The sequence below is a fragment of the Periplaneta americana genome, chromosome 1, assembly GCF_040183065.1.
Source record: "Periplaneta americana isolate PAMFEO1 chromosome 1, P.americana_PAMFEO1_priV1, whole genome shotgun sequence".
NCBI classification, from domain to species: Eukaryota; Metazoa; Arthropoda; class Insecta; order Blattodea; family Blattidae; genus Periplaneta; species Periplaneta americana.
The window spans coordinates 187,922,688-187,936,386 of NC_091117.1; the positions used below are offsets into that span (position 1 = coordinate 187,922,688).

At 36.4% G+C, this 13,699-nt stretch overlaps 1 protein-coding gene across 1 annotated transcript in view; it reads right to left on the reverse strand.

Annotated features, from left to right (window-relative positions):
* The window catches only part of LOC138705433 (probable G-protein coupled receptor No9), a 1,480,426-nt gene that overhangs the window by 102,991 nt on the left and 1,363,736 nt on the right, over positions 1-13,699 (reverse strand). The window contains exon 8 of the mRNA XM_069834160.1: positions 10,836-10,969. Within this exon, the coding sequence (XP_069690261.1) occupies positions 10,836-10,969 (134 nt within the window). The remainder of the gene's footprint in view (positions 1-10,835; positions 10,970-13,699) is intronic.

The window sequence follows — 13,699 nt, forward strand, 5'->3', positions numbered from 1 at the left end:
CTAACATATAAGCTGAAACTCGCTTCAAATCGGTGACCCAACAACAGTGACGTCATGACACGCTTTGAAATGAACACCCAGTAGTTGAAATATAGGCCTATACAGAAGAGTTTTACAATATAGTCTCCTAGTACAATACAAATACTTAATACAAGACAAATATTCATAAAGTATTGTTGAATGTCATAAATTCACCTACAGAATAGAATGCGTGAGAAATTATGTGTTTCTTTAATTTGGCCCTAAATAATCTTATGTTTTGAGTTTTTTTATATCGATAAGGAGGCTATTAAACATTTTTACTGCCATATAACGCACTCCTTTTTGATAGCAGGGTAGACTTGCCGGTGGAGTATGAAAGTCAGCTTTTGACTCGTATTTATGCTATAAACTGTTGAACTAGTTACAAAGTTTTCACAAAGAAGTTTATTAATAAAAAAATATACTGACAAGCCATGGGCATTATTTGTGGCTTTTGAAAATGGTCCTACACGATTCCCTAGATTTGGTACCTACTATTTTTCTAAATACTCTTTTTTGTAGTAGGGATATGCTGTTCCTATCTATAGAATTTCCCCAGAATATTATTCCAAAACTCATTACCGAGTGGAAGTATGGAAAGTATATTGTTTTAAAGTACTGATATTTACTATCTCTTGCATAGATCTAATAGCAAACCATGCTGAATTAGCTTGGGAGTAATTTCTTTAACATAATTTTTCCAATTTAACACATGAGCTATTCCATCTCAGTTCGACCGAAATATATAGAAAATTGAGCTTACAATTTCTAAATACAATGAAACGTTTTTTGTCCGTAGAGAACTGTGATACAATGCTTTGTGCAAAGTTTGAGGCATCAGAACTTCATAGTGTTTAAATTAAAAATATTTTAATTTATCGTATTTTCGTAAAATTAGCAACTTTAAACTGTTGTAGCTCCGAAACCCTTTTACCCAATGATCAAAATCATGGTTTATTTTGATGGTGAGAAATTAGAGTTTATAGTAACATATAAAAAGATTTTCTTACTTTTTATGGAAATGGAGAAAATTAGACTTTTCCTCATTAAGACGCCTTTGCCAAGGAAAAAATATTTTTAAAATATATAGTTAGATTCCGCATTGAAAGTACAAATAAACACATATTTTTACTGGTGCACCGTTGATAAGAAAGTATTGAAAATATCTAATAAAGAAAATAAATAGTACGCGCGTGAACTAACCAGCTGTCTGTGAGGCTGGAGCTAGCCGAAGCAAGCAAGGCCAGGAGACATAAACACGTGAAGTGTCGTCTAGCAGAGCATGGCTGTGCTAACTTTATCACAGGTTTTAAAAAACACAGGAGTAAAATGACGCCCAACGCTCGCTTATCTTCAGCTCTCGGCCAGTGCGTGCGGTACTGCGCCGTTCAAGTCTAGGCGTGTGAAAATAATTTATTTAATATCCTCGAAACTTATTGCCGAGCCACTAAGCAAACAATGCCGAATCCCTCTTAATAATGCAAGTTTTTTCTCAGTATTTTTTTCCACTTTTACAAACTGGCAAAAAGCCTAAAAGTAAGTAAAATTAGATTCTCTGTCTCTGTGTATAATAAAAATAAGAATTACTTCTTAACCTAACCTACCAAATGTCAGCTTCAAAATAAGCTCCCGTTCAATGTTCTGCAGTAAATGGTTCCAGAGTTCTGAGCGCTGAAAGAGGCTTGTTTTTATAAAATACGCTAAATTTGTCGCTCAATAATACGAAAACGTTTGACTTTCAATAGTATATTTTTGAAAATGCACTCTCCTCAGCACCTTGTATAAATAGGGAAAAAAAATCAGAGTATAAAAAATGCGAGGTTTTTTACTGATCGATTTCATAATCCACATTCTCGATTATGTTCTATGATGACATAGTAATCTTCAGCTTAGTGGTGTTGCTTAGGAGCGAGATGATAAAATGTATGTTATTATAAAGCATTACTCCAAATTCCTTCTTTAGCCTTCCACCCGTATGTTGTCACTGCTTCATTATCGTTGTGTTGAAATTTCATCTTCTGTGAACACCCTTTGTAATTGAAAAGGACGTTAAGTGAAGAATATACCAATTACCAATGACGACAGGGATGTCACTACAAAAAGTGAAGCCGGTGTTCTACTTTTGGGTCACTCATTAGTCGATCATTAAGTAACTGCTTCTTACTGTCTTTTGTTTCGATTGTGTCATTAACTACTCGCCGCTTTGTGGTCGGGTCGATGCCTCCCCCTAACTCTATTACGGTTCCCACAACAATGCGTTCGAAGTTCAAAAGTCGGACGTTAGCTTCTCAGAATATCTCCCTCTTGATTCTCTACAATTAGTGTTGGTGTACATTTTGTATATTGTAACGTGCAATATGAATTCCACTTCGTGGATTTTCACATTATCGATCCTTAATGACCGGATTTTCGTGGAAAGATTAAGCCCGCTATTTGATAGATATAAAAATGACTCGGTTGTTTTTGGGTGAGTTTGATACAAAAGCTCTCCTCATAGTTATTCATGAAATGCTGCGGCTATTGCTGAATGGATTTTCGTGGAACTACTCGGTTGATGTGTGATGGAAATTCATGCTTGGGCGGCCATTATTGACGATTTTCATGGAACGATTGGGTTGGTGTTTGATGGATATTCATGGACCGACCAGCCAGTTATTGGACGAAGTTTTATAGCCAAACTATCGGTTACAACAATGACATAAGTAATACGACTACAACAATACGTTCGACTAGATATTCACCGAACAAATTTTCACAAAAAAAAATCTGTACTAATTTTTATATATATAATAAACATGATTTTACAATATTGATCTGAATGAAGGGGAGGAATAATGGTTGAGCAGTTTGAACTTTTTTCACTGCTAATTTTCAAAATTGAAGCACAACGTTTCGAAGAGTGGATCTCTCTTCGTCGTCAGGTGTGGGGATCTTTACAAACTGCTAACCTGTCTGACTGATCGACGACCGTCTGATCGGCGCGAGATATAAAGACGGAAAATCCGATGTCATAAGCTGTTGTATCATGAAATATAGAGAATAAAAAGAAGAATTCCGTAATTCTAACTAATTATATGGAACAATAAGAACAACAAGAAGGAATAATAGGAGTGCATTCGTATATGAGCAGATGGAACGTTGTTGCCAAACCACGCAGATATTCGACCTAATTGTCTAATTAATCATAGGCTCTACAATTAATTGCAAATCGCGTAACAGGTTTTTGTTACTCATAGCGCTAGTATTTTAATGCGTTCTATTGCCTCCTTCAATCCGCACATGTATATAACTTTTACCCGGTAGCCTATATAGTGACAAAAATTTGCAATTAGAAATATAGATTACTGTATGTTATACGTACAGTTAGAAAAGAGTTTTGTGGCACAGATACTTTCTAAGTCCCACAAAGGAGGTATTGCACATGATCAGACATAACGAAACAAAACAATGTGGCCTCCGCGATCTCCAGATTTCAATCCGGTCGACTTTTGGTTGTGGGGTTATCTTAAAGAACGAATTTTCCTGACACATCCAACAACCCTACTGCAACTGAAAGCTGTTATCTCGCAAGAAATTGCCAATATTCCAAGACATCTGCAACATGCTGTGTATGGTGTCGCAGACAGAATGGTGGACGTTGGACAAAAGAACGACAACGGCGGACATCTTCCCAATGTTTTGTAAACCCCGTTGTTTGCCCAACACTGTGATGTTTTTGTTTTTTTCCCTATCTCAAATATTATAGGCTAATATTTATAGCGGTTTAATGTTTGAACTGACTTTTGAAATACCCTATATATATATCCAACCAAAGAGAAGGACAACATAATACAGGAGACAAATGCTTAATTGAGGCGCTGACATGGGAAAGTTAGTAACTGTCAAAAACAAAATTTTTCAGGGGAAGCAAAAAACAAATTTATGGACACTTTCTCACTTACATTATTACAGAAACTGCTTTAAATGAAAGGCATACACTCATGTTTGTGTTACATATGAAATTTGAAACGTCTGGCACAGATTTATCTGTGAAATCCTATTTTATGAAAATACAACATTGAAATCACTCCTTAGCCAAACTGGGAATTAACGTTATTTATACATTATGCACAAGTTTTTCGGTAAAATGCATGATATTTTTCATCGAGGAAGTCTAACATAGATAACAAGTCTCTCTTTTTGGCATCAGGGACGACTGGTCTTCTTTCAAGGCGTTGCAAGCACTGCAAGTTAGTGATTGACGTTAATGACTGCCCTTTCTTAAAAATCCTGTGCTCTGTCCACATTTCAAGGTCATTAAATGACTGTCTTGTTTTTATTAGAGGAAAATCAGCTCTTGAGAGTCTAATCCAGTTGAGGGTGCCGATTTTGATAGGAGTTGTATTCAAAAACTTGTCACATTCTGCTGAAAAGTAGAAGAAATCCTAATCCTTCATCATTATTACATTATTAGGCCTTACCTCTTCTGGAACCATGGTCTTGCATCTTTTTTTTTTTTCTTTTCTCTATGATGCCAAATTCCCTATCACATGGCATGTAGGAATGTTCTGAAACCAGGAATTTCAAGTTCACTCAATCAAAATGTTTCTTGGCAATAATGTAAATCAGGACCATTAGAATCATCCGATTCTTATTCTGCCCTGCACAGTTATCAGCCCATATTTGTATAGACACACTCTGATGTTGTAAAAGGAGTTACTACCTTCTCCGCGCCAACAGCTGTGCACATACAACTTACAACATCTAGTGACTACGTTTCCAACTTCGTTTCATTACATACGGACATACTACCTACTCTGTGCCATTGGCATGGCCATTTACTACCTCCTCAATGAAAAACCTAAAAATTCGAATTTTTGGCAGTTACGACCTTTCCCATGTCAATGCCTCAATTAAATTATCGAATCCAACTGGACAAAGATCATATTTGGTTGGTTTTCACAGGGTATTTCCGTTCCTCCTACTAGCATTCCACTCTTGCTCCATTAATCATCATATGATGCTGGGGCGCACCTATTCCATACACTGACTGAAATGTCATGAGAAAATTTTCTCCACGAGGACTCGAACCAGAGCGCATTCCGAATGCGACTACTAGGCATGATGTCTTACACCATGACGCTACGGTCCACAACTGTGGAGTAACGGCTAGCGCGTCTGTCCGCGAACCTATGTGGCCCGGGTTCGATTCCCGGTCGGGACATCTGGATGATATATTTCCTTGTCGCTGGATTGGGAGAGGAGGTCCGATTATATGTCCTGCGAGGTCACCCGACATAAATTCACTGGTTGAGGGTTTTTCCGGGGTTTTCCCCTCAACCCATTATGAGCAAATGCTGGGTAACTATCGGTGCTGAACCTCGGACTCATTTCACCAGTATTATCACCTTCATCTCATTCAGACGCTAAATAACCTAAGATGTTGATAAAGCATCGTAAAATAACCTACTAAAAAACGATGCTACGGCACACGAATGAGATACTGCTGGCTACTGTAAATTCAAAGACGCACATTTACTGCAACAACAACGCTAGCTTAAAAAACCATTTCAGTCTCTATCTCTGTCTGTCTCTTTTTTACCTTATTTTTTGTTTCCATGACGTTGAAAGCGGATACCAATTAAAATGCTTTGAGTAATGGGCTAGTATAATTTCCCCTGGCGCGCAATTCTTGCCTCATACATGTTAACCCCCTTCCACTTACATGACGAAGTTTTCCCTTTTTTTTTTACGTACCTACCCCCATGATGTTGGCACATTTTTTCCCCACATAATCAGCGAATTAATTAGGCCATGCAAACCGAAAGTCTCTTAGTATGACAAACTGTCTAAATTCTCAGTGGTTATCCCGCGTCATTTATATTCATAATGGAGTTCTTCTCACCATGCAACCGCTATATAGGCAAGTGATGGAGTACCCGGCCTCTATCAGAGTTCTGCCACCCGTGCATAATTTAATTGGAGGAAGAAGAGAAATTCGAGAACACATTTTGTTCAGAGGATATTTGAGACTAATTGGGACAGTAATACACAATCTATCACTTTATAAAATGATAATCACTATCTACATTAAGAATCTGACAATTCCGTCTTCTATGTTCCAATCTTGTGGGTTACATAGCGTGAGTATAAATGATTGCCCTAATTAGGCGATTTTTTATAGCCAAATCGTGAATAATACAGCAATGATACTGATATTACCAAATAGAATATCTCTAAAAGTTTTATTTCAAGTTGAGAAAGGGAAATCAAAAACCCCTCAGTTCCAATAAACCAAATTTTATAGGAGAGAGAAAAACTTGTCATCTGTCTTACTAACTTTAAATATTATTATTATTATCATCATCATCATCATCATTGGCATTACGGCCCTTATAGTTTAGCCTTAGCCTCCCTCAGAACATCCGACCAATCACTCCTGTCTAATGCTCGTGTTCTCCATCTTCTAATTCCAACTTTTGTTAGGTCAGCCTGAACGTCATCCAGCCATCTCAATTTAGGTCGTCCGACTTTCCTTCTTCCTACTGGCAATGGATCTAGTAGAGCTTTGGGTGTGCGCTTGTTCTCCATCCTGGCTACGTGTCCCAGCCATTCTAACCTTCTGAGTTTTATGTCAACAACAATGTTGATATCTTTATATAATTCATATAACTCAGCATTTGTTTTGATTCGCCAAAACCCTTGCTCATAAGTAGGCCCAAAGATTTTCCGTAACACTTTCCTTTCCCAGGCATTTAAGATCTTTATTGCCCTTTCAGGTAGAATCCAGGTTTCACTTCCATATACTACTATTGGTTTAATAATAGTTTTATATATTCTTATTTTAACTTTTCTTGAGATACATCTGGACTTCATAGTTTTATTCAATGCCCAAAGACCTCGATTCCCAGCTGCAATCTTCTCTTTTATATCAGTTATGACATCATTATTGTCTTTCACTGTGACACCCAGATACTTTAAATATTATACATTTACCTATTAATATTGTGTAAAATTACATTCTTTATCACTTAAATACTTCAAAACCTAAATTTTTACATTATCTTACGCTAGAATTTAAAATAAACACTGTTGGAGTTAGTGGTTTTGTGTATGAATTAAGAAAAGTGAATAAATATGAGCCATGTGAAGAAAAAAGATAAGTGTATCATAATTCCCTTATGAATGATGACACAGCTGGAGAGTGATAGAGCTGATTTCATATATCAACAAGATGGCGCTCCACCTCACTTCCACAAAGAAGTTCGGATATTCCTGAACGACCGATTGCCAAACAGATGGATTGGTCGCGCGGGGAGAGACGACATGCAGCTCTTGTCCTGGCCTCCACGTTCCCCTGACTTAACACCGTGTGACTTCTACCTGTGGAGGTACGTTAAAGACTCTGTTTTTCTACCTTCATTACCGGAAAATCTGTATTTACGACAGAGTCCCAACGTTCTGACAGTTTTTCGATTCCATGCCTGAAGAAATCTGGTGGTTCGGAGTTGAAGAAATCGTCAAACCAATTTTGGACAGACGCAGCTCGGTTGAGAATCCCCAGGGTCATAATGCGGCTGGAATGAATGGCTCAATGTCTGCGAAGCTAAATTAAGGCGATCAAGTCAGTGTAGCTATAAGTATATGTGTCGACATTGTAGACCACACTACTATCTCACTGGGCCATATTATCTCCTACGTGCTCGTCTGAAGGGCCGCATGTATTTGAGGTTCGTGCAAAGAGTTTTGGATGACATAGACTTCACTGTCCGTGAGAGGATATGGTTGCAGCACGACGTATCACCGCTTTACTTCAGTGTAAATTCTGCAACAATCTGGATGATATATTTCCTTGTCGCTGGATTAGAAGGGGAGGTCCTATTATATATCCTGCGAGGTCACCCGACATAAATTCACTGGATTATTTCCTTATTTATACGAACTCAGTATACACGGACATGGAATTATTAGGATTGTAGTCGCTTGTGATGTGATTAGAAACATGCCGGGGATATTTGAAAGGGTGCGGAAGAATCTCGTACGCTGATGCCATGCTTGTATTGAGGTTGGTGGCCGTCATTTTGAGCAACTGCTATGGGATATACAATGGTATGTTGTTCACTCAGTTTTGTAAATTATATGCAGTATTTCAAAATGTAAATAATAAGGAAAGAGTAAGAGACAGCGATGGATTTAAGCCCGTATATCTTCTCAATCTGGCTTCGCAGATCCCAAGTTCTTTATCTCAAAATGTTCAGTAAAACATCTATTTCCTGTACAAATTCTGCACGCTTTTACTGAATTACTCTGTATATATCATACCTGCAGCGTTTAGAAAGAATAATGGGAAGTCAAATAAAAACAGCTGGTTATTTCATTTGGTTTTTAAGTAAACACTGGAGGAGCCTAGTATCAAAGATGAACAAGAACCATTTTTATTATTTGTCAGTAGAGAAATATTCTTGTTTCATTATGTTAACTTCTAGTATAAACTATACACATTTTTTTGCGTCATATTGTTAACTTCATTAACTAAATAATTCAGGTCTTAGCTTAAAAATATTAGTTTAAAGCTCTTTAAAGCATATTTAAAAATTACATTATTAATTTGTGAAACTAAGATTGACTTTTATCGTTTTGAAACAAAGATGCAAATGTCCATTTTTAAACACACAACCCAGAATCAGGATAATAATGAGAAAACCCTACAGAAGTTATGATTTTATTCTAAAAGTAATACTTAAGAGGAAAACTTAGAAACAGTAAATTTGGAATGTTATTTCTACTCAATTCTTATAATAATATCATTTTCACTTTTTAGTTTTTATTTTACTGTAATTCTGCATAGACAACTTGTGGTTCATTTAAAGAGTCTTCAAAACAACCACACTCTCATAAGTGTCTACATTTTTATTAAAACTCTGGATTACAGTACTATACGAGTGAGGAAAAGGATCTTCCTTCCACTCACTACCGTAGTGTGTGTGTGTGTGTGTGTGTGTGTGTGTCTAATGCCTACTTTGCGTAATTCGGTCTGCATACTGCGGATAGATGGCAGGACTGACCCATTTTCAAATTTCACACCACTTTGGCGGGCCACGTTATGCATGATTTGTATCTGTAAAGAGTTATGTCGTGTACTAGGGTGAGTGTATGTTAAGTGTTCTTGTAAGTGTACTGTAGGGCAGAGATGGGCATCGTGTCTCACTTGAGAATTTGTGCCTCACTGACCTTCACAGAGCTTATCGCTCTGAGTGACATCATCTTCACAGTCCCCGTTCCTCCCTCACGTAGCTCCTAGCCGTGGGCAGGTTCTATATCAGTTTCATAAGCAATATCAATGGTGGAATAATGGCATTATCAAAGCAGTGTGTACGCGTTAGAAAACGATTATTTCATGAGAAATGGGAGGAAGAGTTTTTTTTTTGCTGTTTAGAAGGGGAGAATATACGATGTATGTTATGCTCGAAAATCCTATTAGGCATTAATAAATTTAATATACAACGACATTAATCCTTATGTCATAAAGAACATGCTGAATTAGAAGGTAAGACAAATTAAATGTTATTTTTCGTACTATTCCGAAGAAAATCTATGATCTTAACATTGCATAGTATACTAAATACGACATTATACCTTAAACACGCTGCATTAAAAGGTACGAGGAATAAATGTTGTTTGTACGTATTATTTCCAAAATAAATTTATTAAAAAAAATATGTCAAATGTGCGTAGAAAACAAAATATGATTTCCTGAATTTATTTTAGGTCGAGAACGTGCAAATCTATTGAGTAATCTTGAGAAACGCCAGAATATTCAAGAAAATAAACGTAGACAACGTGATGGAATATTATTGGCTAGTTACGCAATTTCTCGCCTGTGATTTAAATCAATTCAGCGACGGAGAAACAGTAAAGAGGTTTATGATTAAAGCTGCCGAATTAATTTGCCAAATTGAATAAAAGTTTTCGAGTCTCTCACGTTAACCAAGCGCTTTCCTAATAATTCGCCACTGACCGCCTCAGCAGGTCACAGCAGTTTATATTTCCCATCCTACTCTGCAGTCTCCTCTCCTAGGAAACAAACTATTTCAAATCGAGTGCCTCATGTAACCGAAAATTGTGCCCATGTATGTTGTAGGGAATGGATGAGGATGATGATGGTGAGGAAGGGAGAAGGGAAAACCCGGTGCCGGCACGTAGCCTACTCCTGTCAAATAGCACCAAGGGGGCCGCCAGACTTAATGCCCCCTTACTTAGTAACTTCCGAAAATCCCCAAGTTTCTCTGAATTTACTTTGACCCCTATTTTAATTGGTGAAGAATTAATTTCCAATCGTTTTTCTTCAGCATGTTTTCATTTTTCAGGACTACTCTTCAACGTAGTCTATTGCGCTCCATGCAGAATTCCAGGTGCCCCAAAATCTTTTACATTTCAATAAAACGTCGAAATAAAAGGAAATGTAATCATTAAAACATGCAAACTCGTCAGAATATAAACATTGACTGGTCACCATAACAGTTTTAAGCCATTTCCAGCAATCTGTTTGGCTGAAATGGTGACGTCCGCTTTAGAAACAAACTATGTATTGAGGTGTACGATTATGAATGTAACAACATATTCCAACTTTCACAAAGGCATGTAAATGACCGTTTCTGAAATAAAATAATGGCAGGAACTTGGCACTACATGTTATCAAGGAAGTGCTCAAATATTTTTTGAGTGACTACACATGTAAAATGAAGCAAAACATCCATTAGCTTTTTCTACAGAATATTGGTACCTTACCGAGACGGTATTCTACAGCTGGAAAATCATATATACTGAAGACTGACCTGTAGTGCCGGCGGTGGGGTGAGGGGCCGAGACCCAAAGAGAGATCCGCTGCTGTTGCTGGGAGGGTCCTCTCGTTTGTCTTTCCAGCCGACCAGCGGCGGGAAGCAGATCACGAAGCTCAGGACCCACACTCCTGTAAGAAGCCACCGTTACTGATCAGTGTTAGCTCATGGCACTGTGTAAAATCACTCAATAAATATCACAATTATCTATGACCCTATTAGTGACAACTAATTCGTACACTCAGTAACTCGAAAGTTGCGCCGAATGCAATAAAAGACAAATACAATTAAAACCTAATTCATGTTCCAATAAGATTACAGAAGTACAAAGGGTTCTCACGTCTGACTTTCTTGGATTCGTGGGCATATTAGTTAACAGGAAACGAAGAAAGGGATGGACTTGAGAAAACAGCTGCTACATATTATATTAGGTCTACGGAAATTGTATAAAACAGATATCTACCTATCTACCTAATTTATTTATTTATTTATTTATTTATGCTCGACCATTCCGAAATGTAGTAATTATACACCTGGTAGCAGCCCTTTAATTGACCTCATTAAAGTACACCTATTCATTAAAGTTCAGGTGTTCCACCAATCAGAAAACACCACTGTAGCAATATGAAAGCGCAAGTATCGATTATTCTCGGATATGCAATCGAAAGACAACTAGCGAAACGTCACGGAGGCTGGAAATCCAATACTGTCGCAGAAGGTTATGTTCTGTTACTATAATAATTAGCGTTAATTGTAAATAATATTCAAATAAATTCAATTTGTCATCTCGTTTTTCAATGTCTAAATCAATTTCAAGGTTATATCAAGATTAATCTTTATTTTACTCTCTAGATTATATCAAGGTCAATGACATTTGTTTCTCGGAAAAAATCAATACTTTCGCGTCTGCGCACATCTCACAATTTACGAGATATTGCACAAGGTCAGTTCCGCTCCCCAGTCAGATAAGAATACCATGAATACTTATGAATAATTTCAAGTTAGAAATATGGTCGAGCATGAAAAGTCTCGCTTGCACTCGTTTCATAAACATACTCGCGTCTTAATTACTACCATTATAGGCTCGTTGCATAATGTACTATTATGTATTTATTTATTTATTTATTTATTTATTTACGTCTATAACAGGGCAAAGCCCCAATTACAATAGACAGTACAGATATTTGTTTAAAACATACTGTAGAATTTGCAGATAACATGAAAAAAGAGATGAAACAGATATAAATGCAAGATACAAGTGAACACCTGTCAGGTTGCGCAACTTCGGCTTAACCCATGACATATATATAGTAAATATCGTAACTATGCTGTTGTAAAATGGACAATTAATATGTAATGTATTTATTATTATCAGTTATCACTATCATCATTGCTATCTCTGTTTCTTTCTCTTTTTTCTTGTATTAGCTCGATGAGAGCTCTATAGTGTTCTTTTGACCCTGTTGACCCTCTATAGGGCTTTAATTTAATTTGTATTATTTTCATCAGCGTCTGTAATTTCTTTTTTGTATTTATATGTGCTATCTGGTAGGATGGAAGAGAAGGCCTTACGGCCTTAATACTGTCAGATTAAATAAATAAATCACTAAATAAATAAATACAAATTAAAAATGAAAAATGGAAAAAAAAAACAGACAAATAGATACTACCTAAATAAAAGACACAGATATAGATATAAATGAAAAATACAAAATAAAAATAAATGAAAAATAGTTAAGTATAGATATCATAGCCAAAAATGTAAAATGTAGCTATAATTGGCAAATTACAGTGTAACAGAGTAACAAATAGATAGCAATATTACTTAAAATCAACTACCTTCAGTATATTAATAAGAAAATGTTTATATTTCATGTAAGAAATGCTGAAATCTAGATCCCATGTTTTACATATTTCATTGAAATTTGAACAGATTTTTAACACTGGTGAATTTTTATGTGCTGAAGTGTTTGAGTTTTTTATAACAATTGACGATTTCGTAAATTGTGATGTTCTAGCGTTAATCTGGATTTGTGATATTTCGCTATTATCCAGTAGACCGGACGATCGTTTAACACTCGCAATGACAGCAAAACTAGACAGTCCTAAACCTCAGGGACCTCCTTAGCATCTCTTTGGCGGGAAACATTACAGTCCAACATACACAAGTCGAATTTATGTATCTCGAATTTTCGATATCTCGAGGTAATTTAATTTCCCGTCGACATCGTATATAAATTGTGTATAAAATTTGTTTTGTAACTCGGAGTTCTATTACTCGAATTTTTCGATATCTCGAAATAGCCCAGACGCAAAATATTTAACTTTAACTCGAAGTTCGAGTGAAAATCTTCAGTAATGTACAATAAAACGATTAGGATGACGTGTCGTTACTTTAACCAGAGTTGTAATTACTGTTTCTCTTTCAATGGAGACGTCTCAAGAAGTGAAAAGTATCATTGCTCCTACACTGTAAGCTGGGGACAGAGTTTAATTCTTTTTTCCAGGAATCAGAACTAATCCAATTCCTGCCTTTCAGTACAGTTAATTACTATAGTAAAAATAGTACATACAATGCAATATACACAATGGGACCCATCATTGCAGTTGGATGGGGAAGGACGTTAAGATGTCTTCAATATTATTGTTTCAGAGCAATTTTCTTTGAAAATTAATGCTGAAGTTCGTTTCTTTTAATAAAAGGATAAAATCGTCAATTTGAAAAGCAGAGACGCGGCTACTCACGATCTTGACGTTCCACGGTTCGAAAAACAAACTTAATAAAATTTACTGCCTTTACTGCACAAATTGAAATTTTAATAAGGCAACGAAACTAGTAATGTGGGGATTAGATTACATAC